At 38.1% G+C, this 25,788-nt stretch overlaps 2 protein-coding genes across 2 annotated transcripts in view; both read left to right on the forward strand.

The window, feature by feature from the left end:
• Window positions 1-8,801, forward strand: part of BLTP1 (bridge-like lipid transfer protein family member 1) — a 120,083-nt gene extending 111,282 nt beyond the window's left edge. The window contains exons 79-85 of the mRNA XM_082482267.1: window positions 97-314; window positions 958-1,209; window positions 1,782-1,985; window positions 3,427-3,621; window positions 4,519-4,653; window positions 6,915-7,080; window positions 8,051-8,801. Coding sequence (XP_082338393.1) covers window positions 97-314; window positions 958-1,209; window positions 1,782-1,985; window positions 3,427-3,621; window positions 4,519-4,653; window positions 6,915-7,080; window positions 8,051-8,267 — 1,387 coding nt within the window. The 3' untranslated portion in view covers window positions 8,268-8,801. The remainder of the gene's footprint in view (window positions 1-96; window positions 315-957; window positions 1,210-1,781; window positions 1,986-3,426; window positions 3,622-4,518; window positions 4,654-6,914; window positions 7,081-8,050) is intronic.
• On the forward strand, window positions 8,451-19,836 carry ADAD1 (adenosine deaminase domain containing 1; the record flags this gene model as incomplete). The annotated part of the gene is made up of 12 exons (XM_082482445.1): window positions 8,451-8,468; window positions 8,855-9,140; window positions 9,610-9,807; window positions 11,084-11,257; window positions 11,686-11,853; window positions 12,996-13,121; window positions 14,091-14,214; window positions 14,426-14,596; window positions 16,289-16,515; window positions 17,773-18,010; window positions 18,531-18,663; window positions 19,723-19,836. The coding sequence occupies 12 exons, from the start codon at window positions 8,451-8,453 to the stop codon at window positions 19,834-19,836; spliced, it is 1,977 nt and encodes a 658-aa protein (XP_082338571.1).
• Between the last annotated feature and the right edge of the window lie 5,952 nt (window positions 19,837-25,788).

The raw sequence follows: 25,788 nt of genomic DNA on the forward strand, positions 1-25,788 counted from the left end.
AAAGGGTTCGTTGTTTTTGTTTGGTTTTTATTTATTTATTTATTGTCAGTAGGAAATAGATTAACTGCTGCTGTTCTTGCTCTTTTTAATATCTAGCGAGATATTTGTCCATGGGGACTTGAAATGGGATATCTTCCAAGTGATGATTTCAAGATCGACTACACCAGACCTAATAAAAATAGGAATGAAACTCCAGGAGTTCTTTACGCAGCAGTTTGATACAAGCAAACGAGCTTTGTCCACCTGGGGACCTGTTCCTTATCTCCCTCCCAAGACAATGGCCAACAACTTAGAGAGAAGCTCACATGAGCAGTGTAAGTGGTACAAAAAATAGTACACTTCCCAAGTAGGATGTTTTAATTTCAAAAATTAATCTCAGCAACTTTATACATGCAAGTATATCTATTTGACTTGACATAGTTTTTTCAGTATATTTTTCCTGTAAATTTGGGCTGGCAATAACCTTTTAGTGAAGAATACAAATACCTCGAGTACCTTGCTAGACCTGGGGTACAATAATGAACTAACATGTTATTTTGGGGTTTTAGTTAAAAATATGTGGTTTTGTTTAAAAAAAAAAATATTTTTTTTTGCAGTTTTCTAACTGTTCCAATAGAGTTGGAATAGACATCAAATAGACTTTTAAAACTGTTTCATAGAAAAACATTTCTACTTTGAGTAGCAGTGGAAGTGTGACGTGATGCTCCCTTTCTATTAATTGTGAGCCGAAACCATAATTTCTGTGAACACAATGAGTCCTTGATTTCCAAGTATGCTTGTTCAGATACTAAGCTACAACTATCTTAGATCACAAAGATGAAACGGTGTCCATGAAATAGATTAGAAAATACTGCTCATAATTCCATGTTTTATTAAAAATATAAATAAGGCAGCAATCTTCTGTGTATCTTTCTCTTTCCTAAAGTTTGTTCTTGCTATTGCATGTTTACTTTCTAGTCTTGGATGCAGCCCATCATCGCCACTGGCCAGGAGTTTTGAAAGTGGTATCTGGGTGCCATATATCCTTATTTCAGATGCCATTGCCAGAAGATGGAATGCAATTTGGAGGATCCATGAGCCTGCATGGAAACCACATGACGCTGGCTTGTTTTCATGGACCTAATTTCCGCTCAAAATCGTGGGCCTTATTTCACCTCGAAGAACCCAATATTGCATTTTGGACAGAAGCGCAGAAAGTTTGGGAAGATGGTAATGTAAACAATTTCCTCACTTCTCTAAGTCCCTTTAAATGAGTTTTAACAACGTACTGATATGTAGAAGAAATCAAAGAAAAACTTATTTTCTTTAAGTCTGAATCAAGATTATTTCCCCAAATCTACCATTTACCTAAAATAATAATGTATTCCCTTGCCGTCTTTACCATAATTTGCTTTATCTGTGGAATAATGCAAAGTACATTATCAAATATACTAGATACGGCCCTGATAATAGGCCTACAAAGTGGATTGTCTGCCTTGTTAATTGCGTGGCTGTGTTTATGTAGTCCTTTGTTTCTGTATGCTGAATTTTGATGGTCTTATTGCTTATATTTGTCTTCATGTTGAGAAGTTTTTACTGTCTGTAGCTACTGAGGGTTTAATTTTTCTGTTGTTTGCAAGCTTTATACAAGTTTTTAATGCCACTGGCATACTAATTATTCATGTTACATACCTGTGCGAGGAGAGGAGAGTGAGAGGAGAAATCCTACTACCCTTACCAGGCTGCTTTTACCATTTTCCTTTTCTCTCTCTCACCCGATGCTGCCCACACCTTCCATGCAGGTACCAGTGAACACTCCACGTATATTGTGCAAACCCTGGACTTTCATTTGGGCCATAACACTATGGTCACCAAACCCTGTGGAGCCCTTGAAAGCCCTATGGCGACAATCACAAAGATAACAAGGCGCCGCCATGAAAACCCCCCCCACGGAGTTGCCAGCGTGAAAGAGTGGTTCAATTACGTTACAGCCACAAGGAACGAAGGTTAGATTCACGTTCACTCGGTTTGGGGTTGGTCTGCTCGCCAGGCAGTGCAGATTATGCTCTTTAAAAGCTGCTAAATTTCAAGTGGGCTATAGGGAGAAAGGAATTTGAAATGCTGGAAGTTGTTTCTTCTGGAGAACCTTATGGTGAACTGCGGAGTGAAGGATAGCAATATGCAGAACAGCTGGAAGGGTTACTGAGCGAAGGCCTCCTTTAAACTCTGCAGTAAAGCCAAAATGTTCTGTTAGCGTACAGGTCGTTTATGTATCTGTCATTGCAGTAGTTCTAGTCTTCTCCTCTTTCACTATATGCAAAAAAATTTCTTGTTTCACATCAAGTTGTGATCTTGTAACGTGAGGATGTATTTCATTGTATATGGAGGATTTATGGATTAAGTTGAAGTAGAAATATATTTTAGGCTTCTGTCACCACTTACAACTAACATTTGAAAATTGCTCATCTGGCTAAAGCTTTTCAACCTTCAGCTGCTTCTAGGCCTTAAAACATTTTGAATCATACCTTTAAATCATTGTTAATTAGAAAATAAAACTTTCAAGATAATGTTAAGAAATCTTAAAAACACAGCTGTCGCTGTTTCATTCACAAAGTGTAGAATCAGTAGACGGTATCAAGAGAATTTCTGTGAAAGGGCAAATAGCAGAATATGGCATATTGTGAGAAATAAGCAGATGACAGTTTCTTGAAAAAAATGTTAAAACTATTGATATACTGTACTAATATTTATTCCTTTTGAAAGACACAACAGGATGTAGTGTTTGAAGTTGACAAATAGAGGCGCTGTCTGTTAGACGTTTTTATGTAGCCCTGTCTTGCTACCTCGAGAGCGCTTAATCAAATGTTGTTGTTGTTTATATACTTATTTGCCCTTTTGTAGCCATGCTTTTGGGAGTAGGATAAAGGATATAATCTTCTTAATAACCATATGCCAGCAGTTTTACAGTGTCTTGTCAATTTTAACAACTGAAAACTAATTCTAATGACGTTGCATGTGTATTACGGTAAAAGTCTTGTGACAACGTTGGATTCCTGGTCAACAGTGATTTCTGACGGCGATGCTGCCTCGTTGAATTTAGGTGTTACTTGTATTTAACCAGAAACATTTATTTTCATTTTAAGTACTACCATATTTTCAAACACAAAGGGCACACTTTGAACCCGTACAGTCTGTATCTCACTTAACTGAAAGCTCATTACTAGAACAGAGTTGCGATAGGGTGGTCAGATGAATAAAATTTGGACTTTAAGCTTCCAAAACACTAACAAAGATTCTTAGAAGTGCTTAGATGTTATGGTACTGATACTTATTTCCTTCCCCCATCTTATGAGGTGTATTTTATGAAAATTTGTGACCCTCTGTGTTGACAAGAACCTTTTTTTAATAAAGACTACTGAACTCGGTATTTTCCCCTTGTCCCTGTAGAGTTAAACCTGCTTCGAAATGTTGACGCTAACAACCCAGAGAGCAGCACAACAGTGAAAAGCTCAAGCTTGCTCAGTGGATTCAGAGGTGGCTCCAGTTACAACCATGAAACTGAAACCATCTTTGCATTGCCAAGGATGCAGCTGGATTTTAAATCTATTCATGTTCAAGAGCCTCAAGAGCCTTCATTGCAAGGTGCAGTAAGCATAATTTGTTTTTTCTTGATCCAAAGCTATGTCTTGTAAATGAGGAAGTGAAATACACAGCTACCATGCTGACAAGAGGTTTTACTCTAAGCATTACTGTAGATCTGCAAGAAAGGACATCATTTCATAATAAAATGCAGGGGGAATTCTGATGACAGAGTGAAGATCTAGTCCAGAGGCTGGTCACTATAGAAAACACTTACTAAAAGAAATTAATATGAACAATTCAGTTAGGTTGGTTGTTTTTAGGGGGTTGGTTTTCTTATTTTTTTTAAATGTGAGAGAGGAAGGCCATTCTGAAAAAGGGAATATGGGATAGAAACTTAAATTTTATGCTTTTGTTTTCAAAACGTTATTTTCAGACTGCAACTGGAACTGGTGGGAAATAAGACTTCTGAAAGTATAAGACATTAATGTAGGTGTTTATCTTGGCTGAGGGGTGGTTTTACTCCATACCTGATCCTAGATAGTACTGCTAGATGAGTCAACCTGTTGGGCTTTGGTTGTTTTTCCAATAGCCAAACCAGCAAAATTTGCTATTGGCTCTTCTTATTGTTTAAAATCGTGCATTGATAGCATAGCACAAGCTAGTGATACTGCTCTAGCTTGACTTTTTGTGTTGAGGATGATCAAGGTTGCCACCTGGTAGTATTTCTTTATTTTCAACATCTTTTATAAAATACCAGAAGTGACTCTGAGAAAACTGTTTAAAAAATGCTGAGGCTGCTAAACACAAATGTTAATTGTGGACCTTCGTCACTTTTGAGTCTCTGGTTCAGTAACAGCAATGTCATTTTCAAATGATTTGTATTCCAATTCTGTGTACGTTTATGTGTACTGCATGTACTTATAAGTGTATTGATACTATTTTTATCTGACTGTTTAGATACAAGTGTTAAACCAAAGGTGGAATGCAGTGTAGTAACTGAATTTACAGACCACATTTGTGTAACTATGGATGCTGAATTGATTATGTTTCTGCATGACTTGGTATCTGCTTATCTAAAAGAAAAAGAAAAAGGTAAGTTGTTACTTATGAGGTAATGCTCGTCTGACAATCTGCAGTTGTCAGTCTATTTGATTATAAACACTTCCATACTTTTTAATAGAGTTGACCTGTTAAAAATGGATTTAATTTTAAAAAAGTTAAGCCTGACGTTGCTTTCATTGAAATCAACAGAATTAGTATTAAATGTTCTTGAAATCTAGACTTAATGCTATGAAATTATAGTTACCTCTTTGAGTCACTGGTAAGTGAAATATTAACTATACAATAACATAAAGTTTTCTCCAGGTTATTTTAGACTGAAAGCCAAGAGGTATTTTAGCACTTCTCAAAAAGCGCAACATTGTTCACGAAATACTTTATTTGATTTTAAGTCAGCTTAAAAGTAGGACTAGAAGCAGAGTAGTTGCACACAGGCTGACAAACCTCGTAGCATCGCTCCGCTGACATCCCACCGCTGTGCAGAGAGCTGTACTGGTATCTCTGCCTAGCACTTTGCTACACCGTGTGGGTACAGCAGGTGGTTCGAAAACAATCTGGTCACCTCCAGTGCTGCAGAGAACAGACATACTCCTGAATTTCTCTTCCTTACCTGCTACTGATGAGCTTGCGCTAGTTACTCTAAGGCATAATCTTGCTCCTCTTTTGACACCTGCTGCTTAGTTTAACTTTCTTTTTCTAAGATGGTATACACAGATGAAAACTGCTTTAGGAAGCTACGTTACTTTTATTGCACTCCTTTCATCAAGAGAGTTTCTTTCAAGACATGCATTTTTGTGACTTGAGAATGCTTTACTTTTCCTTATGAACATGTTCAGTTGCAGCATTCAAATTTGACACGTGCATTCTTAAGCAATATGTGGTCTTTGATAAGGTGAAATTGAAGCGAGTTTGATATATATGTACATTGTGCCAAACAGAAATGATTTTCATTGTTGCAGGCTGAAGGTGAATAAGCAGTGCAGTACGGAATGACTGAGCGTGATCGATGATTGCCTGCATGTTGAAGGGAAGGGCATCATCTAGTGGCTTTAATGCTTTAAAAGTAATTATTGCCAAGAGTATCTAAAACCTACTAAATCACTTGAGACTTGGAAAAGATCATAATGGCACTGTAGATGTTGACCATAGATAAAATTATTTCAGATGTTAAATTTACTGTAATTATTATATAATTCCATATTATATCAGATGACATCATCACTGAAATTAGAAGCTGATTATTTGAGGTTTTACAACTTCCGATCTTAAATTAAGATTTTCTAGATTTTGCCACAACAGTCCTGCTCTAGATTCTCATTTTTGTACTTTTTTCTTTAAAGACTGCCACAAGAGTAACGTAACATGGTAATGTACTTATAAGCAATGAGTTACCACCACAGTGAAAGTCACATATTTTGGTTTTTGTGTGTGTGTGAAATTCAGTGTTGTGCATAGTATGCATTTATTACTGAATTGTACAGAAAATGTAACATTTATTCATGTGGTGTAACGTGATGTATAAAAGTAACACTTGCCTGATGTGGAACACATTAAATTCAGTATTTTTAAAGTTCATTTTTATAACTAACCATATCAAAACCTGTTTACATGTAATTGTGTACAACAGAGCTAGGAGGGCTCATTTTCCTAAAAGCACTTTATAGTAAATAATGTCCCAACAGGTGCAGAAACTAACAAAAGGGGAAGATAACTATTTTTTGTGGAACTTTGTACAAAAAAAATGTTTTCAGACTACCTTAAATCAAAATTCACATATTTTATTTTATTTTATAAAATATGTTGTTTGAAGGAAGAGCTGCTGTTCCTTTTTTTGTACTTACTGGACTTAAACTCCAGTAAGAGCTGGGTTCAGGTCGCCGTGATGCCTTTGGACAAAGATGGAACTTAACTATTCCTCCACCATCCTCCTCCTCAGAGACTATTCTGTCAATCTAAAAAAAAAATTCTAAACTAGAATCTTGATATGCTTTGTTGAATGCCATGATGAATTTGAAAGAAAGCCCCTGTATGTGGATGCTTTGGGCTGGCAGAGAGAAGGAAGAATCTGACATTCCAGTGTTATCCAGTGTCTATTACAGTTTTCATAAGATATTTTTAATAGCACTTTGTTCAAACCAAAACTGTTTGCCAGAAATTATGTAAACTGAAACACAAGGTGGTTCTCTCTTTTTTGCGATTTGTGCCTGTGTTTCTTTAAACGATGTACAAAGAGAATTCAAGTGAGATGCTCATGACTGACTGGTGTGGGATTTTTTCCTTTCTCCATTTTGCAGCAATTTTTCCTCCTCGCATTTTGGCTGCTCGTCCAGGGCAGAAAAACTCCGTTGGTGTTCTTGAGGACAACTCCACTGACAAAGAGGCAGAGGAAAGCATTACTTACACTACAGTCGACTGGAGGGAATTTATGTGCAATACTTGGCATTTGGAACCCACGCTCAGGTAACAAGCAGGTTTATCTGCAATCTTGTTGTCTTTGCTTTTTATCTGTCGGTACTGTCCTGTAAACGACAGGTGTTTCCAAGTTGATGCTGTTCAGCTCCGAAGAGGATCAGCCATGTGGATTCTGTTAGAGATTCATCTTTGGCTGCTATGAAAGATTCCTGCTCCAGGACATGACAAAAGCTGCATAACGCAATTATCTGTTACATCAGTTAACTTCTAGATTAGAATTTATGAGATGAAAGATGTTGGAGGCTCTTCAAAATTAGGATGCAGTAAAATGAAACTCATTAAAGACCACAGATTACTGTGTTTCACTCTGTCCCACAATAGCCCATTTGCTTTCTGCCATAGATTTTCATCTTGCACTTTTCCATTTTTAGCATTCCAGTTTTAGTGCTTCTTTAAGCAGTCACCTTAAAAATAAAAAGCCCTGTATAGCAGTTGCTATATGGCAGTTTAAAACTTAGCACAATAGAATAGCGTGTATAGCAGCAACTCGCTGCTCTCAAGATACACTTTTGATCACTGAAAATTACTTTCCTCTGTGTCAGGGTTTGTTTGTTTTTTAACGTCTGCTGACACTGCTGGAGCACCTAAGTGTCCATTCACATGTCAAACACCACATCAACCCAGGCCAAACAAATCTTGACAGTTGGCATTTCGTGTTAGCAGTAATAATAAATCAATTTAAACATGATCTGGAGGCAGCCCAGTCTGGGTTTTTTGCCTCCTTGCGCAGCCTCTTCGAGAGGCTGTTCCACTGGTCATCTTCAGCTCATCTGTATAAATTAAGTTTGAAACAATGCCTGTTGGACTTAAGTTGGTCGGAAGTAACCATGGTAAAAATGGATGTTTGTTTATACAAACACCAGTTGCTATATTTATATGTTTGAGGTTGAGTCCCCTGCATACTGTCGGGTTTTGTGGTTTGTGTGTTTGTTTTTTGTTGTTTTTTTTTTTTTTTTAGACTAATATCCTGGACTGGGAGAAAAATTGATCCCGTTGGCGTTGACTACATCCTCCAAAAGCTGGGCTTTCACCACGCAAGGACTACAATTCCAAAGTGGCTGCAGCGCGGCGTCATGGATCCTTTGGACAAAGTGTTGTCGGTCCTTATAAAGAAACTTGGTACTGCACTACAGGATGAAAAGGAAAAGAAAGGAAAAGACAAAGAAGAATACTAAAAGCATAATGTGACAACTGTAATTCCGTTTGATTTTATCAAAGTGTTTTATTGTATTTTTAAGAATTTAAATATGGTTTAAAGAGAAACCTAACAGCTTTTTGCTACTCTATTTAAAACTTACATTGTGAGTAACTGTTTACCGTGGTACATGATACCATTCTGTATTTGAAGTTATTGCATGATGATGATGATGACCAATGTATATTCTGTGAAGGAATAGCTGGAACACTGTAAATCTGCTCCTCAGCGTCCACTGTTTTATTATGTGCAATATGATTCCTGCATCTTTAAAATACTTGCAGATTAACTGTGAATTTTCATAAACTTTATTTGCCATAACACAACCCCCTCGTTGATGTGACCGGTAATTGATTTGTCAATGTAGACTTGTGTAAATTATATATATATATATAACTTATGAAACTGTGATTGCCTTAGTGCTAAAAATCATGGAGTTTATTACACTTGTAATAAAATTTAACTACTGTACAGGGTTTTTTTTTTTTGGTTGTTGTTCAACTTCCTTGATTAAAAAGAAAAAAAAAAATGTTTTAAGTGTTAACTGTGTACGGGATTATCGTTGAGGTGAGGCGACTCGGCGCCGGACCGCCTCACCCCGCGGCGGCGGGAAGCCGTCGTCTCCCCCTCAGGGAGCTGGAAGGTGGCGAGGAGAGTTATGACGGTTTATCCCGGGGCGGCGGCACGGGAAGCCGACCAGACAGCGAGGTGGGGAAGGCAGGTTTGCCGGCGGCCATTGCTGCGCCGGTACCAGGCTCTCCCCTCCCTCCTTCCTCCGCGGAGGGATCTACCACCTCCACGAAATGGAGGGGCTGCGCGGAGGCGTCCCTGGCGGTGAGAAGGTCACGGGCCGGTAGAGCCCGTCCCCTCAGGGCTGGGCCCTCCTCTCACCTCAGCAGTGCTCCACCTGCCCGCGGCGGCCGAGCCTGAGAGGGGTGGGTTTCCTCACAGCACGGGAGAGAACGTACCGAAGCCTTTAACTCCAGCTCGTCCTAGAAACTTAAGTCAGCTTTGCTGCTTTAGTTTTTTTTTACCTCAGGTGCCTGCTGGGGGGTTGCCCTGTCCTTCGGGCTGGTTGTAAAAGGAGGTGCAGAGCCGCATGGAGTCTTGGTTTAAAGTGTGAGGGAAAGCGGTTAACGAACTGGAGAAGTGGCTTTGAGCCTGGGGAAGGGGAGGGATTGGAAGGACGCTGGGTCTGGGCTCTTCTGCCTCAGTCTGTAGGGAGTGCGAGTTGTTCATAGTGCTGTTGTGAAATGGCTTAACTAAGAAAACTGGGGTTTGCAGCATGCCTGCAACATCTCATAACTCTGCTGTTAACTTAGGTTGGTCAAAAATGAGTAGCAGCAGTGGCTGGTTTCCGAGTGCTGGAATACCCACCCTTGACCCTGTACAAAAGAAGACTTTGCCGGCTGGGGCTCCGAGGCAGCCACCTTCAGAGGATCTTTCGCAGTCTGAGGATGTAAGGCCAAAACTTCCACCTTCCAAGAGGTACAGTGTACCAAAGGTGATGCAAAATCCAGGTACAGTTTTCAGTTTATACACTGGGATTAGATATTAAAATGCGCTGTGAATGCTAGTGAAAATAACTTAATCATTTTCTTGTTTTTAGAAGGTTGCAACCCTCTGCTGCTCTTTCTTACCACTATATTTTTTTAAATGGCTTCTTTAGCATCTACTTGAACTTGTTCCACTTCTTCCTGTGTCCATTTGTACTGGAAGTTTCTTAAAGTAAGAGTTTTGTTGTGGGGTGGGCTACATGGTCTGTAGCATTTCATAATTACAAATTCCAAGTTATACATTAAAAATGCTGTAGAGGTTGCCAAAATATGGGATATGTACTGATGTGTGAATTTATGTAGAGGTCATTGAGAAAAGTTTTAACTGTAGTTCCAGATGTTCCAGGATGTGTTTTGAATTCTCTCTCTCCAAATAGTTGTATTGAGGTAAAGGCATCTAAATCTAAAAGAACACACTGATCCTTCACAGAAGTACACGCTGCGGGAAATGTTAATTGGCTATTCTATAGGAGACCTCTAAGTCAAAGACAGCTATCCAGAGTTTGTCTTTTGTATGAAACTTAGAAGTGTGGGTTTGCCTCAGGACTGCTTCTCAGAATTTATAGAAGTCTCTTACAACTTAGCTGACTTGCTTCACGTTGTCCTCTGAAGAGCATAAGGACTCTGGCCTAGGGCAGCTGAAACACCCACCTGACTGCTGTCCTGGTTCCAAATGTGGTTCATCGTGGGTGTGGGGGAAACCTGCAGGATCAGGGTGGGTGTTCTGTCCTGGCCACCTCAGCCAGAGGTGCTGTCCCTCTATTCACCAGCTCTTTGCGGGTGGCTTTCTTTTTCTTTGAATGAGTTACCTGCTTTTTGAATAATGTGTGTGGTTGCTAGAACTACATAGTGTCTTAGGGCAGGGAGTTCTACTGCGTCATAATTTTGTATGAAAAACCACATGCTCCGTTGTTTTGAATCTGCCATCAGCAACTTTAATTTCATCACTGGTTTGCAAGGAGTGGGAATATATGTTGTATTTACATGTAATGTCTGTCTATATTCAGAGGTTAATGGATTTAGTACTCAAAGTAAAAGCTTTGATGCTTTTAGGAGAGGGGAGGTACACACCATTTCAGAATGGCTGGTATTGTTAATGTAGGATTCAATACAAAGCATACTGCTTGAGAATAAATGTTTTTGCCTTTTGTTCTTCTATGAGGCGTTTAAAAAGCATTTCTTGTAATCAGATTTAAGCTATCGGAGATTGTGTTCAGTTCTTTTAATTTTGTTTCTGAAGCTTTACTTTTGAAAGCAGACCGTGCACCCCCATTATCAGCCCTTCCTCCAAAGAAAGCTCTGGAGGAGCTTATCGCAAGATATAAACAGGGAGTAATAAACCCAGTATCTGCCTTGCATCAGTTTGCACAAATGCACCATGTACAACTTGAATTGAAAGAAACTAGTGTGGCAGGTAAATACTTCTTCTTTTCTTAAATAAAATAATACTTATTTATCCTTGAGGTGATCTGAATTTCTGCAGTTAGTATTGATGACACTAATACAGATGAATTTATTTACTGTTGGTTGCACTGCCCTCCACAGATGTTGCTTTTTGGCTGCCCTTTTATTGTGTATGCAGCTGTGTCTCGTAATTAATTCCTACAGAATTTGATCAGATGAATTGTATAAAATTCTGGCTGCTACCAGAACTTTGTGAAAAGTGCATGAAGTGAAAACCGCCAAAATTTCTTGTGGAGGTGTAGGTTCAAGTTGTATTACACTAAAATTGTCTTTTTGTCTTGTACTTGTCTTTGGAATTAATATAAGCACATAAAGCTATGGATAAAAGTACCTTAAGGTAATTTCACTAATTGCGACTGCTTTTTTTCTCCTTTAAAGGCAATATTATAAGGCCTTATTTTGCCTTTTGCGCTGTGGTAGATGGTATTAGCTACAAAACTGGACTGGGAAAAAACAAGAAGGAATCTAAATTAGATGCAGCTAAACTGGCTCTTGATGAGCTACTTAACTTGGAGTATACAGAGGCAAAGGCTTCTGAAAAGTCAGGTAAATATTCAAGCAACACCTGATTAGAACTTGAAAAGCTTTGCTAAAAGTTTCCTGCAAAATCTCTGTGTGGTTTTACTAAATGCTTCAGTATTAGGGCCTCTTGTCAGTTTCCTTGAATCCTTTGGGCAAAACCATTTGTCCTATGGTTCTGAAACTGTTTTTTTTCTTTGTTTCTTCTGTGTATTAGGAGTTGCATCAGTTTATAGCACAGAGCAGAGAATACTGAAGGAATGAATTAATTTGTTGCTGTTACACTTGATTTGCTGCTTGCTAGGTAACAGCAATATGAGGTTGATTCTAAGTGGTTTTGATTTTTTTATAATTAAAAGGCTTCAACAGTGAGTTACTACTTTCGAAATAATTCAGTTACCATAATGTTTATCTTCCTTTAAGTGTTGCTGCCTAAGTAGTTCTATACTTAGACGGACTTAAGAATTTTCTTTTCTGATTTTGAAGAGAATTAGGAACTTTAACTTGCTGGAAATAGTATGAGATCCATGTTTTGAAATTTTGAATGCCCATCCCAGTTGGAAATTTTGTTAAATTCTTAGATCATCCCTGTATTCCTACTGAGCTCCAAACTCCAGGAAACTCTGTTCGTGTTTCAAGGAACTGTTTTGGTAAGGAATAGTCTTGTTTTTCTCTATTGAAAGCAAATGCGTGGTCTTTTTTTTTTTTTTTCTTTTTTTCATATTTACTTTTACTGCATTTAGTGACGTTTATGAAGTTACTATTATTTTAAACATCTTCTCTTTGAAGAACACTGTCACTAAAGTAGGAGATTGGCCATTGGTTCTACAAATGGACACAAATTCAAGCAGTTTTCTTCAGTGGTGAATCAGTGACAGAAATGGAAACAGTATTTCTGTCCTTACTTGGAATACTGTGTGCAGTAGGTGATCAAACTGGATCCATATCCCTGATTTATTATCATGAATAATAAAAGCATAAAGTGTTTAGATAGTCTTGTCCTTTATTTACTCATGTCTGTCCTGATAATCTTCAGAATCCCAAAAGTGTGTGTTGGTAGTAGTGCTTTCACCTTGTGTTTAGATTTATAGTTTGGCAAGTGGTTGATCATGCCTGTTTTTTCCCCCCCTGCCAATTTGTTTCTTGCTGGCTTTTATTGTTTCATTTAGAAGGAAGACAGCTTATATATCAAAAACTTTCAGAAACAATTAAAGAAGTATTTAACAGCCTGACTACCAGTCATCCTGAGTACCAAACTTGTGGCAGTTCCCTGGCTGCCTTCATCATTGAAAAAGGCAAGTCTGTTTTGATCCTGAGTATTGGGGAGTGGAAAGCCTAGACTGTTTGTGTTCCCAGAGAGCCTTGATTAATGCATTTCTCATTTAGTAAATAGGGTAGCTTTCCTTCTTTGACATAACTCTGTTCCAATGGCTCTGTCACATGCATGATTGTGCTAGTCATGCAAATACTTGAGATGTACTTAAGCATTTCCTGGTGCTGTCTCAAAGAGGAGTAAGGCTGTATGGATCAGCAAGGCTGCGTAGATCAGTATCGGCCAGAACAGGTGGATGTCCCCTGAAGGAAGCTGCAGCCTGTAAGGAACCCTCACAGGAGCAGGCTTCTGGCAGGAGCTGTGATCGGTGGAGAGGCGCCCATGCTGGAGCAGGTTTTCTAGCAAGACCTGTGACCCCATGGGAGACCTACACTGGTGCATTGTCTTCCTGGAGGACTGCACCCTGGGGAAAGGACACGCACTGGAGCAGTTCTTGAAGAACTGCAGCCAGGGGGAAAGACCTAGAATGGAGTGGTTCATGAAGGACTGTATCTTGTGGGAGGGACCCCATGTTGGAGCAGGGAAGTGTTAGGAACTGATGCCTTCCCACGCCCCTGCATTACTTAGGGAGAAGAGGAGGTAGAAGAGTCAGGAGTGAAGTTGAGCCTGGGAGAAAGGGGTTGAGGGGAAGATGTTTTTAGTTTTGCCTTTGTTTCTCACTATTCTACTCTCTTGGCAATAAGTTAAATTGATCTTCCCCAAGTTGAGTCTGTTTTGCACATGATGGTAAATGGCAAGCGATCTCCCTGTCCTTATCCTGACCTATGAGCTTTTTCATTTCATTTTTTCATAGAATCAGTTAGGTTGGAAAAGACCTTTGAGATCATCAAGCCCAACCTGCTGGGGTGCAAGAGAGCAGCTTGGTGGGCACCTGGCAGCCAGACAAGATTAACCCACCACAGTCACGTAAAAATACATGTTTTCTTTTTAGGTGGACAGTATGAAGTCGTAGCTCTAGGAACAGGAGAATGCAATTACAGTCAGTGCTTTCAACCTTGCGGAAGAGTGTTGCATGACAGCCATGCCATTGTTATTGCAAGACGTTCTCTGCTTAGGTGAGAATGCATTTACAAATGGTTACCAGTTCTCTTGTAGCCTGTGCTTCTCAGTTTTGCTTTTGCAAATGTAAATATAAGCACATTTGCATTTTATAGTTATAAAGCTTCTGGATTATTTTCAAATCATGTGAATTAAATGTGGATGCCCATGTATTTTTAAACAAAGTAGTATTTTTCACATATACTGTTACTTAACACTTTCTTTTAGATATTTTTATAGACATCTTTTGCTGTTCTATAATGAGAATCCATTGAGGACAGAGAAATCCATATTTTGCACAGCACCGGGCTCGAAGCTGCTTAGCCTAAAGCAAAATACAACTATCTTTCTCTACATGAATCAGCTTCCAAAGGGAACTGCTCAGTTAAAATCACAGATGTAAGTGCTTTGGTATTTTCAGAGATGTTGTAGTGGAAGATTAATTTGTTTGCAGTGACAAACGCATTGTGCGTGTGGAAAATACACATTGTTACACATTTCTAAGTTGGGGGGGATATTCTGAATTTTTTTCATGTTTTTCAGCATTAATGTGCAGGGTGGTAACAATAAGCGTATGAGGTACAGTTCAATATGACAATACAAAAGAACGTTTACAAGGGTTATAGCTTGAGGACGATGCTTTGTTTATTACAGATATCTGCTTACCTGTTAACCCCCCTCCCAAGATACTATTAAAATACTAATAAATCACTAATTTAACCACTAACCCAGTGGATGTGGTGACTTAATGTCATCCTTTGCACCACAGGACTAGAGTATAGAAAGCTTTGAATTGAAACAACAGGCTCCTGCTCTCCTTTGCAGAAAAAAGGTAATGAGAGAAACTTGATGGGACAAATACACTTCTGTGCTTACCTTTACACTTCTAACTTGTGTTATAATTTCGAACAGGTTTGTTTTTTTAGTTTTGACACCAGTGACCAGCAGTCACTGGTTTACCAAGGTATTACAAATAATGTTATTTTGTGTCCCTTGTAGTGGAATAATGTCCCTGAATGTCATACAGTCATAACTTTTTCATATAGACAAGATAGCTAGCTGCTTTCATACTGTATTTGGGGTGCTCAGGGGGCAGACTTATGAACTGGAAGTCACAGTCAGTTCACTGTAAGTTGTGCTGACTGGGGGAGCCCCTCCTGTTGGAATTGCACAGGGTTTTAGGTTACTTTCAGTGTCATAGCCTGCTCTTACAAGGAAATAGTTGATGAGACTGGACAAAGTTTGTAAGCTACTATATAATAGTTGATGGATCACAGATTCGGCACTCTTTCTCTTGCTTTTTGTCCATTCTGGTGTGTGCTCTCTTGAGACAAAGTCTGGGAATTATTTTCTTCTAATACAGCAGACTTGCTTATATAGAGAGTTATTTAAATATGTTTTTTAGAAGGGAGCTACTTGCAAGTAATACATTGAGTAGCAAAATGTGGCCACTTTATAGTGGGCAGTAGTATGTTACTTACGCCAAAATTAAATGGTTGCTTTATAATAATGTAGTGAAGGAAAAGCACCTTTCATCATAACATTGTAAGTTATGATAAAATTTGGGAGAGTTAGCTCAAAACTTCAGGCTTTGACTTCTTATCCCTCTTAACTAAAGAGGGATAACTATGTTTTGCTTTAGAACAATCACTGTTTTGTCTCCCTAATGTATTGCATCTGCTTGTTTTAAATATTTTGAAGAATTGCAGTGTAAATTATGTTTTAAAGGAGCTTAACAACCTTACAGCTGCTTTTTCACAAGATGAACCGCCTCCAAGTAACTTCTCTCATAGTGTAAGTAGACGCAAAGTGATAGCTTGTTTGTAGCATATACTGATCTTTTTTAATGTTTGCACAACTGATGGTTAAGAATGGGTTGAATTACTATTTCTTATTTTAATACTGATTTCAGTGTTCTAGTCACTTGAGCAGCTGAATGTGGTGTTTCTGAAATTTACAAATATTGAACATAATGTAAGGGCCCACATCTATTGATAATTGTTTTCTGAGAAACAATATTAGATACCACTTTACAATAATCTCTGATGAGAGCACTTTCTTACTGAAATTCATTTTCTTGTCTTACTTTAGACATCTTAATCCACAATCTATATCTGCATATGAAACTAGCGAAGAACTGAGCCTCCACGTTGCTATAGAAGGCAAGATTTACCTAACTGCTTGCTGTCCACCTAAAACTGTTAGGGCAAGCAGTATGTCAGCTAGTGACAAATTAACAAAATGGGAAGTGGTTGGTATTCAGGGAGCGTTGCTGAGTCACTTCATTGAACCGGTGTATATCAACAGTATTCTTGTAGGTAAGCTTAATGCAAGCTTCAGTGGGCTTTTTGTATGTTTTCATGTTCCAGTTTGATTACATTTTATAAAACATAAACTAAACCAAGATGGTGCTTTAAAGAATTACCGTATTTTTCTGAAAAGGTACTAAGTGTGTATATTTTTTTCACTCATCTTTGAAATGTCCTAATGTAGGACTTAGGCTTGCTCTTTTGTCATCGTGGGTTTGTTTTAGCTTGCCAGAATGCCCTTCCTTTACTATGTATTAGAGTAACAGAAGCAATTCAGCATTGTTTTATAATAAATTAAATTTTAGATATTGAGAAACTATCAAGTGTGACAAATGCTGTGTTAACTGTTCAGTCAAATATGGTGACTTTAAAGTGACATTGTTAGTCACTTAACTGTAGAAATGAGCAGTGGTGGTAAAAACTCTGCCAGTATGCTGAGTTTTGCTCTGGGGTATCTTACGAGCTCTATTGGAAAGTCTGTGGTTGATTTTCTGTCTTCTCTGTGGTCTTCATTCCCCACCACTTTGTATTGGTTAATGCAAATAGATGTTTTGTTGAGGAACAGGGATTACCAAGGTGAGAGTGAATTCTCAGGATTTTGTGGCAGTCAGGAAGAGCATACTCTTATCAGAACTCATTTCAGTAGCTTTTATTTATGTGGTGGAATTAAATTAATGGGTATTATCCTGAAGGTTTTCAGGTGTTTCTTCCTGTCAGTATTTGTATTATGAAACTTGATACACAGATGTCTGAGTTTCCCAGACATTGAAGCTGTAGCAGCATTTTCTTTTCTAACACAGAATGAGGTTTTTGAACTGCTCCAAAAGATCTTGCGAGAATTGGTGAATGCCTCCCTGTTCTTTCTGAGGAAGTTTGGGCACTTTTACATTAAAGCGGTAGAAAAACTTCTGTTGTGCTCGCTTAAGTGGTATTCAAAGTAAACATGATAATGTATAATGTATTCCCCTAAAGTTTGTGTTGTGGCTCCTATTTTAATGGTGTCTTCTGCAAGGAATGTAAAGAGTTGATGAAGAATAATTGTTCCGAAAAGGAGGCATCCAATGAAAACAATGATGCCTGAGGAAAAGAAGCAGTGAAATAGTTTTTGTTCTGCAAATTGAATATTGGAATTGATTTTTCCAAACATTAATTTTATGTAGAAAAATGAATATAATGGGGACCAATGGAAACATCTGCATTCTTTGCTTTTTTTTTTTTTTTCAGTTTGATGTAGTTATACATGACTGATCTTGTTTTGTTTAACAGGAAATGGAAATTGCAAGGATATAAGAGGGCTAGAAATAGCTGTAAAACAGCGTGTTGATGATGCACTTACATCAGAGCTTCCCATGCCTTATCTGGTCAACAGATCTCATACTTACTTGGTGAATGCTGCACACCCAATTGAAATAGACGTTCAACAGTGGTTTCTTAGTTTGAATTGGTCGTTGTCAGATGCATCACTGGAGGTTGTGGATGGCTTAAATGGAAAAACCACTGAAAGGTTAGAATTTTTCTTCATTATGTTGTAAATAATGGTTAGCCTTATTGTTCTGTGCCAGTTTATTGGAGGATTCCCTTTTTAAGTTATGCATGAATGCCACAGCATTACCCAAATGAGATTCTCTCCTGTGTTAGGTGAATGCATCCTATGATTAGATGAAGTTTTAGAGATCCTGTAACTTTACAGTGAGATACCAAGATATGAAATTAAATAGTTCTTGGATTGAGATACATTTATTTCATTGTCTGTTGTACTGAATGTTTTCGTTTTCACAATACATAAAACCAGTTAGCATCCTAGTTCAGATTAATTCCAGTTTGAAAACCGTTTTTTGTTGGCTTGTTTAAATTCTCACAGCTGCTGATTTGCATTAGCTTTGCTTATTGAAAGTGGAAGTACAATCAAATGATCGTATTCACAAAGCATTGGAGGGGAAAAAAAAATCCTGTAATGATCAAAGCAATATACCTGTAATGTATTTTTACTAAGTTTTATTATTCTTTTTTCATTTTGACTATAGTTCACCATTCAAAAGTGGTACTTACATGGCAAGTCGCCTTTGCAAGGCGGCAATGTTTAGTCGTTTCAGATTGCTTGCTAAGAAAGCAGAACGGAATGATTTGCTTCAAGTTGCAACGTACCGTGAAGCTAAGGTAAGCTGGTATGGGGAGGGGGGGAGTTTTAGTAAGGAGTCTCTTAATGGCTACTCTCAAAGGTGGTTTGAGAGGGTGACTTTCTCATTTGCTGAAGACCTCAACTGAACAGCTGGATCTGCTTTATTGCTTACAATCTTTGCCTGAGAACGTCTGAAATTGCTGGTTTCATGTAAAATTAATCTACTGAATTAATCTTGAAACGTTCTTTATGAAAATCTGTCATGTTTTGTCTTAGCATATGGAGGTTGCTGGCCATTTTCCTCACATAAGATAGTTTCATATTAAAAAGATTGGGGTTTTTTTGTTCATTAGTTCATTTTAATCTTTTTATAGTTGTTCCATACACATGTAGGTATTTTTCTAGCACAGTGTAGCCTTGTGGGATGATTCTTGTGCCATAGAGGAGTGGGAAAGTAGGAATCGTTCATTGGAAGACAGCATTAGGTCCCAGGCTTTCCTTTGTGTTATAAAAATGCAGAGAAATTACTTAAAGGAGCTACTGTGATTCTTGATTGCTGTAAACACAGTTTACTCACTTCTGGCCCCACTTGGAAATATGTAGGCTCATCTTACTTCTCTGTACTCTTCCAGGTTTTTTTTTCTTCTTAGTTCAAGAGATATATTTTAGTTCAAAAATTGCTGTGTGAAACTTAAGCTTTTATAAGTATGTATCTTTTTTTTTTTCCGTCTGTCAGAACATGCAAGAGAGAATTTTTTAAATGATTCAAAAACTACTTTAAAATGGAATGGCTTGCTAAATGACTGTTCATGTGTTTAGATTTGCACTGAATGATAGTGAATGTTTATTTTCTGTGTAAAGCTGTTATCGGAACTGAAAAGATGCTGAAAAAAAAAATTTTAACAGAACAATTCTTCCATGCTTATAAATGCCTAAACATACAAAAAGAGTATATTTTTAGAGTCTGTAACACTTTCTCTCGCTGTCAGCAACTGAGAGAACTGTAAGATATGTAGGTACCGTTTTCTGCAAGAAGACAGATGTCTGTAACCATCATTCTTGAGATCTTTCAAGTTCTCTTTCTTTTTCTTTTTTAGATTCAATCTGAATTGTACCAACAAGCTAAAAACTTGCTGCAAAACTACTTAGAGCAACATAGTTATGGATCCTGGATTGTGAAGTCTTCACATAGCGAACAGTTCAGTGACTGACTATGAGATGGATTGTATGTGAAGTCGCTTTGAATGATTTCTTTCAGTAAAATGTAATTCTGATTAGTCAAATGTTTGACTGTAGGGTTTATATTTGCAGCAAGAAAGTCATTCCAGAGCTTGTTGTCAATTTAAGTGCTGTTATTAAACCATCTGTAACAGTTTAGTTTTTTCCAAAAGTTGATGTTTTCTTATAGGTAGGAGTATCGAACAGCTTTCCGAATCTGTTTTGTTTTGCCTCCCATTTCTGCTCCCTCACCCCCACTCCCACCCCACACCCTGTGGAGTTATTAACATGTTTTTTTCCTGTTAGTTTCAGGATTGCTATGGATGGATTTCTTGTTTTTTCCCACCTTTTTCATAACTGTCTTCAAGAAAGAAAAAGAAAATCAGTTAAAGTTGGATTTCCTCTTTTTTTTTTTTTTAAGCAAAGTATACCAATGCAAGAATCACTGTCAAAACCAAAAATTGGCAATCTGTGCTTTATCTGCAGGCATCCTTTCCTAGTCATTTTAAGACTTTTGTTTAGCATGGATTTGCCAAGTGGCTTGTAGTTCACTGTATATTGTTTGTGGTAGAAGGGTTAAAAATATTCTGTGTACTTCCAAATGTGCAACTTTGAATTACCAAACTGTTACTTTGCTGTTTGGTGGCAATTGCTGTTTTTGATAGTGATTTTAAAGCATTATAAAGGTGTCAAAGCTGTAAATTACAAAACAGTGTGATGTAGTACAGAAGCCACTTCAGTTTTTGTGGGCTGCCCCCAAACCCATCAGATGTTAGTGCTTGTAGATTAGTTGGACTTCTTCACCCATGGACTACTTTATCACTGTACTGACAAGTCCTTGCAAAATTGTCTGCTTACATAGTAATCTGAAAAATGGTGCCTGTCAAGAGGGAAGTTGCTTTCTTGTGACTTGCGGTAAGAATGTGTTAACTTTATAGTGATGTTTAAAAGGATGTTGTTTAGTACCATCTTTGGGTTTTGTGTGGTGTTGTGAAACATTAGTGCATTTGAGCTAGATAGTACACTTTCATTATGTTACACGATTTTTGTATATCATACAAGTGGGGGAAGCTGTTATGTGGTGTTTTCATACATCAGTAATAGCATAGTTCTGTAGTCATGTTTCAGCTTTTTATTTTAAGAGCGTTCTAAAACAAAACCCACCTCCTGGTATTTTTTTTTTTCCTTAATCTGTTTTTTCTAACTAGTATGTGGAGTCTTTGCTGGAGCCAATCTTATGTTGATTTTCAAGTTGTTGAAAGTCACTGGCTTGTTACTACCCTGTCCTTGACCTTTTTTTTGCTATTCTGCTATTTTGTTTTCTGTTACTATCTTTTTAGTTGGAGGAGTGGGGTGGTGGTGTTTTTTTTGTCTTTGTGGCACATGCTCCGCATAATGTTTGCTTCATGTAATGTTTTCTTTCTAATAATGCATGAGAAAGGCCATCATGTTCCAGGCTAGAGTGTAGTGTTGCCTTTTTTCCAGGGGTATTAAAACTTCAATAAATTTCCTTGACAATGTGTTAGTGTTTTGTATGCTTTTGGACCATTTTTCTGTATGGACTTAGACTTGTGCTGAGACGTCGTCACCAAGGTGTTTTCTGTAGTTAAGCTAGAAGCCTTAAATATGTACGAGTAACTGAGCTTTTGTTGTGTACTTCAGCCATTTTATTAATTGAACAGCAAATGAAAATATCTATGAAACTTAGGTTCCTTCTTAAGAGGGGAGAGGTTCTGTTGTGAAAACAATGTGTTGTGCTGGGTGTGATAGCTGTATCCTTGAGAAATGAGTTGATGACAACAGAACGGATCCAGTTCTTGTATCTGGATTGTTCTTTGTTTAAGTAACAGTGTAGAATACACTGACCTAATATATGTAAGCACGGAAGTGCTCTATCCAGGTTTTTCCTCAGCTGCTACAGTGATTCCAAAATGTATAGTTCTACAAGCTTGAGAGACTCAGGAGTGCTACGGTTCCAGTAATGAGGCTGAAGATGTGTTACCAACAGGTACATGCACACAGAACATATACATCATACATAAATGCGTACATGGCTGGCTGCACAGACCAGAGACAGGCTTGTGAACGTGAACAGCATTAACAGCTTCCTGGTGAGAGCTCAGCCTCTCCCCTCCCTGCTTGAGGAGCATGGAGGGCCACTGGTGAGAGTATGTATACACATGTATACGTGGGGGGAGTGCGTGTGCATATTCTTTCTGTATACATACACACCTGCTATACCCATACACGTATACATGGCACAAGTGACATGCATGTCAATCTGACATACATGTAATGTACCTGTAACATGTGTGACATGTTGATTATCACATGTAAAATACGACGTGTCACATACCTGTCATGTCACACATTTGTGCTGCATGTATGTCTTCTGTCGTGTTACGCATCTCACGTCACATCTCATGCATGTCTCATGCATGTCTTGTGTTTTGCATGTCACATACATTATGGTTCACATAGTGTCACAGGTTTCATGTGTAGCATATAACGTCATGTCACATGCGTCACATCACACGTGAGTCACGTCGCGTTGCATGCATGTCACAGATGTCACGTCGCATTGATGTTGCATACACGTCACATGTCTCATACATGCCGTGTGTGTCACATGTCACATGCATGCCACACACATGTCATGTCACGGTACATGTCACATTTGTCACTACATGTTAATTTGATATTAAAGCTATGGGATCAAGCAGGAGAAGAGAGCTCAGGAAATCGATTTTCATAAGTGTTGTAAGGGATTCTGCTGATGTTTTTTACAACTTACAGAAAAAGTTATGCACCATAAAGTTCAGATGCTTTCAATATAATATCCTTTTTCTCTGAAGATTTCTTTTAAAGCTTAAGCAAATTCAAGAGCCAATCCCACAGCTACTCTTTAAGTGTATGAACCTACCTATAATTAGTTGCAAATTTGACAAAAATACATGAAGAGCTTATTTGCTGTATGTAGAGTTTTTATCAATATTTTTAAAACTTTAGATGTTTTCTCTTGCTTTTTAACAAAAGGTCTACCGAATGGACTACAGCGATAGTACTGCAAAACAGGGAGGAAAGTACACTTCTACTTCCGTCAAATGAAACTAGATTATTCATTGACTAGAACTTGAGAAATGTTGCATTCCATATTAATACTGATACAGTCTGTATGTTGTAAATGTGCAAGTTTTAGTGAGAAATCCATCGTGTGTTTTTTCTATAGGCTTTTTGAACAAATGTAAACTGATTTTTCTCACTGTCTTTGGAGCTATGCTAGTTACTCCTTTTTGCTGACAGTATATTTTTATTTAGCCTAAGCCTTTACCTTTTATGTTACACTCAGTGTTATCTGCTCTTACCATGTGCTATGTCATGGCAGTCTGCAAACCTCTTTGCACACGGAAGTAAAGTGACCACTGCTGTATATCTTGGATCCACAATAACAGGTTTTTGCAAGATTCTGCTGCAGTATTGTTTGCCATGCCGTTTAGTCAAGAAACTTGTCGCATAAAGGAGTACATATTTGCAGGCATTTTTTAACTTCAGTGAAACGAATGCCTTGTCATTAAAACCACACAGACAGTAATATTAAACTAGGTTTCTCAAGCATATAAAGCGATAGTTGAACAATATTGCTTAGATCTGTTGATTATTACATAAAAGAACGTGTATCTGTGATGTGAAGTCTATGTATTGCAAAATAATGCTATGTCAAAGTAGCAGTATTTAATTCTAACGTTTTTTTACACTACCCTTTGCCTTAGATTTCCTACAGGATGGCGTGAGTGTGTTTACATGCTTTTCCAGTGTGCATTTTGTTAATGTGACAGAAATAAATTTTAACTGCTGACATACATAATGCTTTGCAAACTTCTTGCATACTTTTTAGGAAACATACAGCTATGTATGGCTGAAACTGAAATACCAACTTAAAACATTAATCAGAATCTAAAAGGCCTCATGACTGCAAGCACACAGCAGAGCATAAGTACAGAAGTCATGCGGCAGTCCCCAAAACTAGTGCCAGAATAGCTAGAGCTTCCGCTTTCCATCACTGAAAACCTGCAGCTGTTTCAGAATATTGCAGCCCAACTCCAAATCGGTTTGTGAAGACCAAAACCCAAGAAAACGCGTGTGTATTTTCACACTGCATGTGTATCATGTATGAAATTGTTAGTGAGCTATGACTGCATGTGTTTCATGTATGAAATTGTTAGTGAGCTATGACTTCTACCTTTCCTCATGAATGCATGGGTAAGTATCTCTTTACCATCATTTTTTGGTTTCTGAAGTGCTCGACTGTTCCTGCTTTATCTAATGCTTACTGTTTAGGGACTTAGAAAAGGTCTTGGTTATTCCACGTAGGGTGTTCAACTGCATGGATTGACTTCAAGGTAGGTTTTACCAAATCTTCAAAATTGAGGTCTCTCACGCTTAGGCAGATGTTAAAGGAAGCCTCACTTACTAACAGAACTGTGTTCAATGAAAACTGCTCCTGTACCCTCTTTCTGATTGCTGAGAGCTGGGGCAGCAATGCAGATAAACATGCGTGGCCTGATACTGGAACATGTTTGACTGCTACGTGTGATGCTCTGTCTTTGGGGTGCGGCTTTCTGCTGTAGATTAGAGGCTTTAGATGCAATTGATTCAAAAGGTTATGTTTAAGTCACACAGTGAAAAAACTCAATGAAATAATGGATATTCTAAAACCACACCACTATTACTGAGTTAACAATTGCATTATGTAGTATGCTTTTACAGCTGTAAATCTATTAATTATTAGTCTTAAATTATATAAAGTGTATATATTTACTATTGAACTATAATTCTATTTCCATTCCCTCCCTAATCCTCAGCACTAGAGTGAAAGTCATCCCCGCCTTGGACCAGCTTCCCACACGAAGTATTTCAGACCGAGACCTGATGGGGGAGTCCAGCACATCTTCAAGGAGGTCTCTGGATTTGACTCTGCAGGTCAGTGTCGCTGCTAGGCGATCTCAGCCTTACTTGGTTTTATTGTTGTGGTCACTTAGGTATGGGTCGTCTTGCAAGATTATGCACACTAAAATTCCTCTACAGGTGGCGATATTAGTCAGAAGTCAATAGTATTCATATTATTCTTACATTTTTATGGCTGTTTTTAAGACTAGTCTCTCTTTGACTTTTCTCATAGGCTCAGTGCTTCCTATATCTTTAAATATTGTCTCACTTTGTTTAAATGACAATTTTTTTCCCTTTCTTTTTGCATGCTGCTTTTAAGAATTTATCAAGTAAGAAGCAATCTATATAAAGAGAAGCAGCATTCTACAAAGATTGACAAGGTAGAAATAATTTTTATAAATAAATTTCTTGCCTGTTTTCTCATCTTACACGTCATACTGTATTTAGGTATTACTGTTATTGCAGGCTGTCATTTGGAAGGCATCTGATTTGAGAAGAGGGTGGAGCTGATCTGTTTGTGGCCAGCATGAGTGACAGTATTTTGCTTTCCTGAGCCCTTGTGGGTGGGGACAGAGCACTCTTTCACTGTGGGAAGAGAAGATAAGTAGAGCAACGCATACCAGGCTGTAAGTATTTTCCCAGTTTTGGCAGAAAGCTATCATTAACGCCTATTTTCTCTTTGCAGCGTTCAAGAAAACTGCTGGTTTTTCCACTGTTCGTCTGTTTTTAAGTATAAAGTGAAATACTCCATACCACACCCACCAGCAAAACACATCAAAGACTAAACGATAGGCTGATAACTGTTGTAGTAGGCTTACTTTCATCAATCACAGCTTGCGTTGTTAGCATTGAGTGGTAGGTTTTGGATTGTAAAAGATGCTCTTAGTTGTTTCTGAATAAAACGTACAATGTTACGTGAGTGACTTCATCTTCATTTGAAGTAAGCACATTTCTGAGGTTCCACAAAATGATTTTTGTGAATACTTAAGGCAGTATAC

The sequence above is a fragment of the Vanellus vanellus genome (assembly GCF_965231255.1).
Source record: "Vanellus vanellus genome assembly, chromosome: 4".
NCBI classification, from domain to species: Eukaryota; Metazoa; Chordata; class Aves; order Charadriiformes; family Charadriidae; genus Vanellus; species Vanellus vanellus.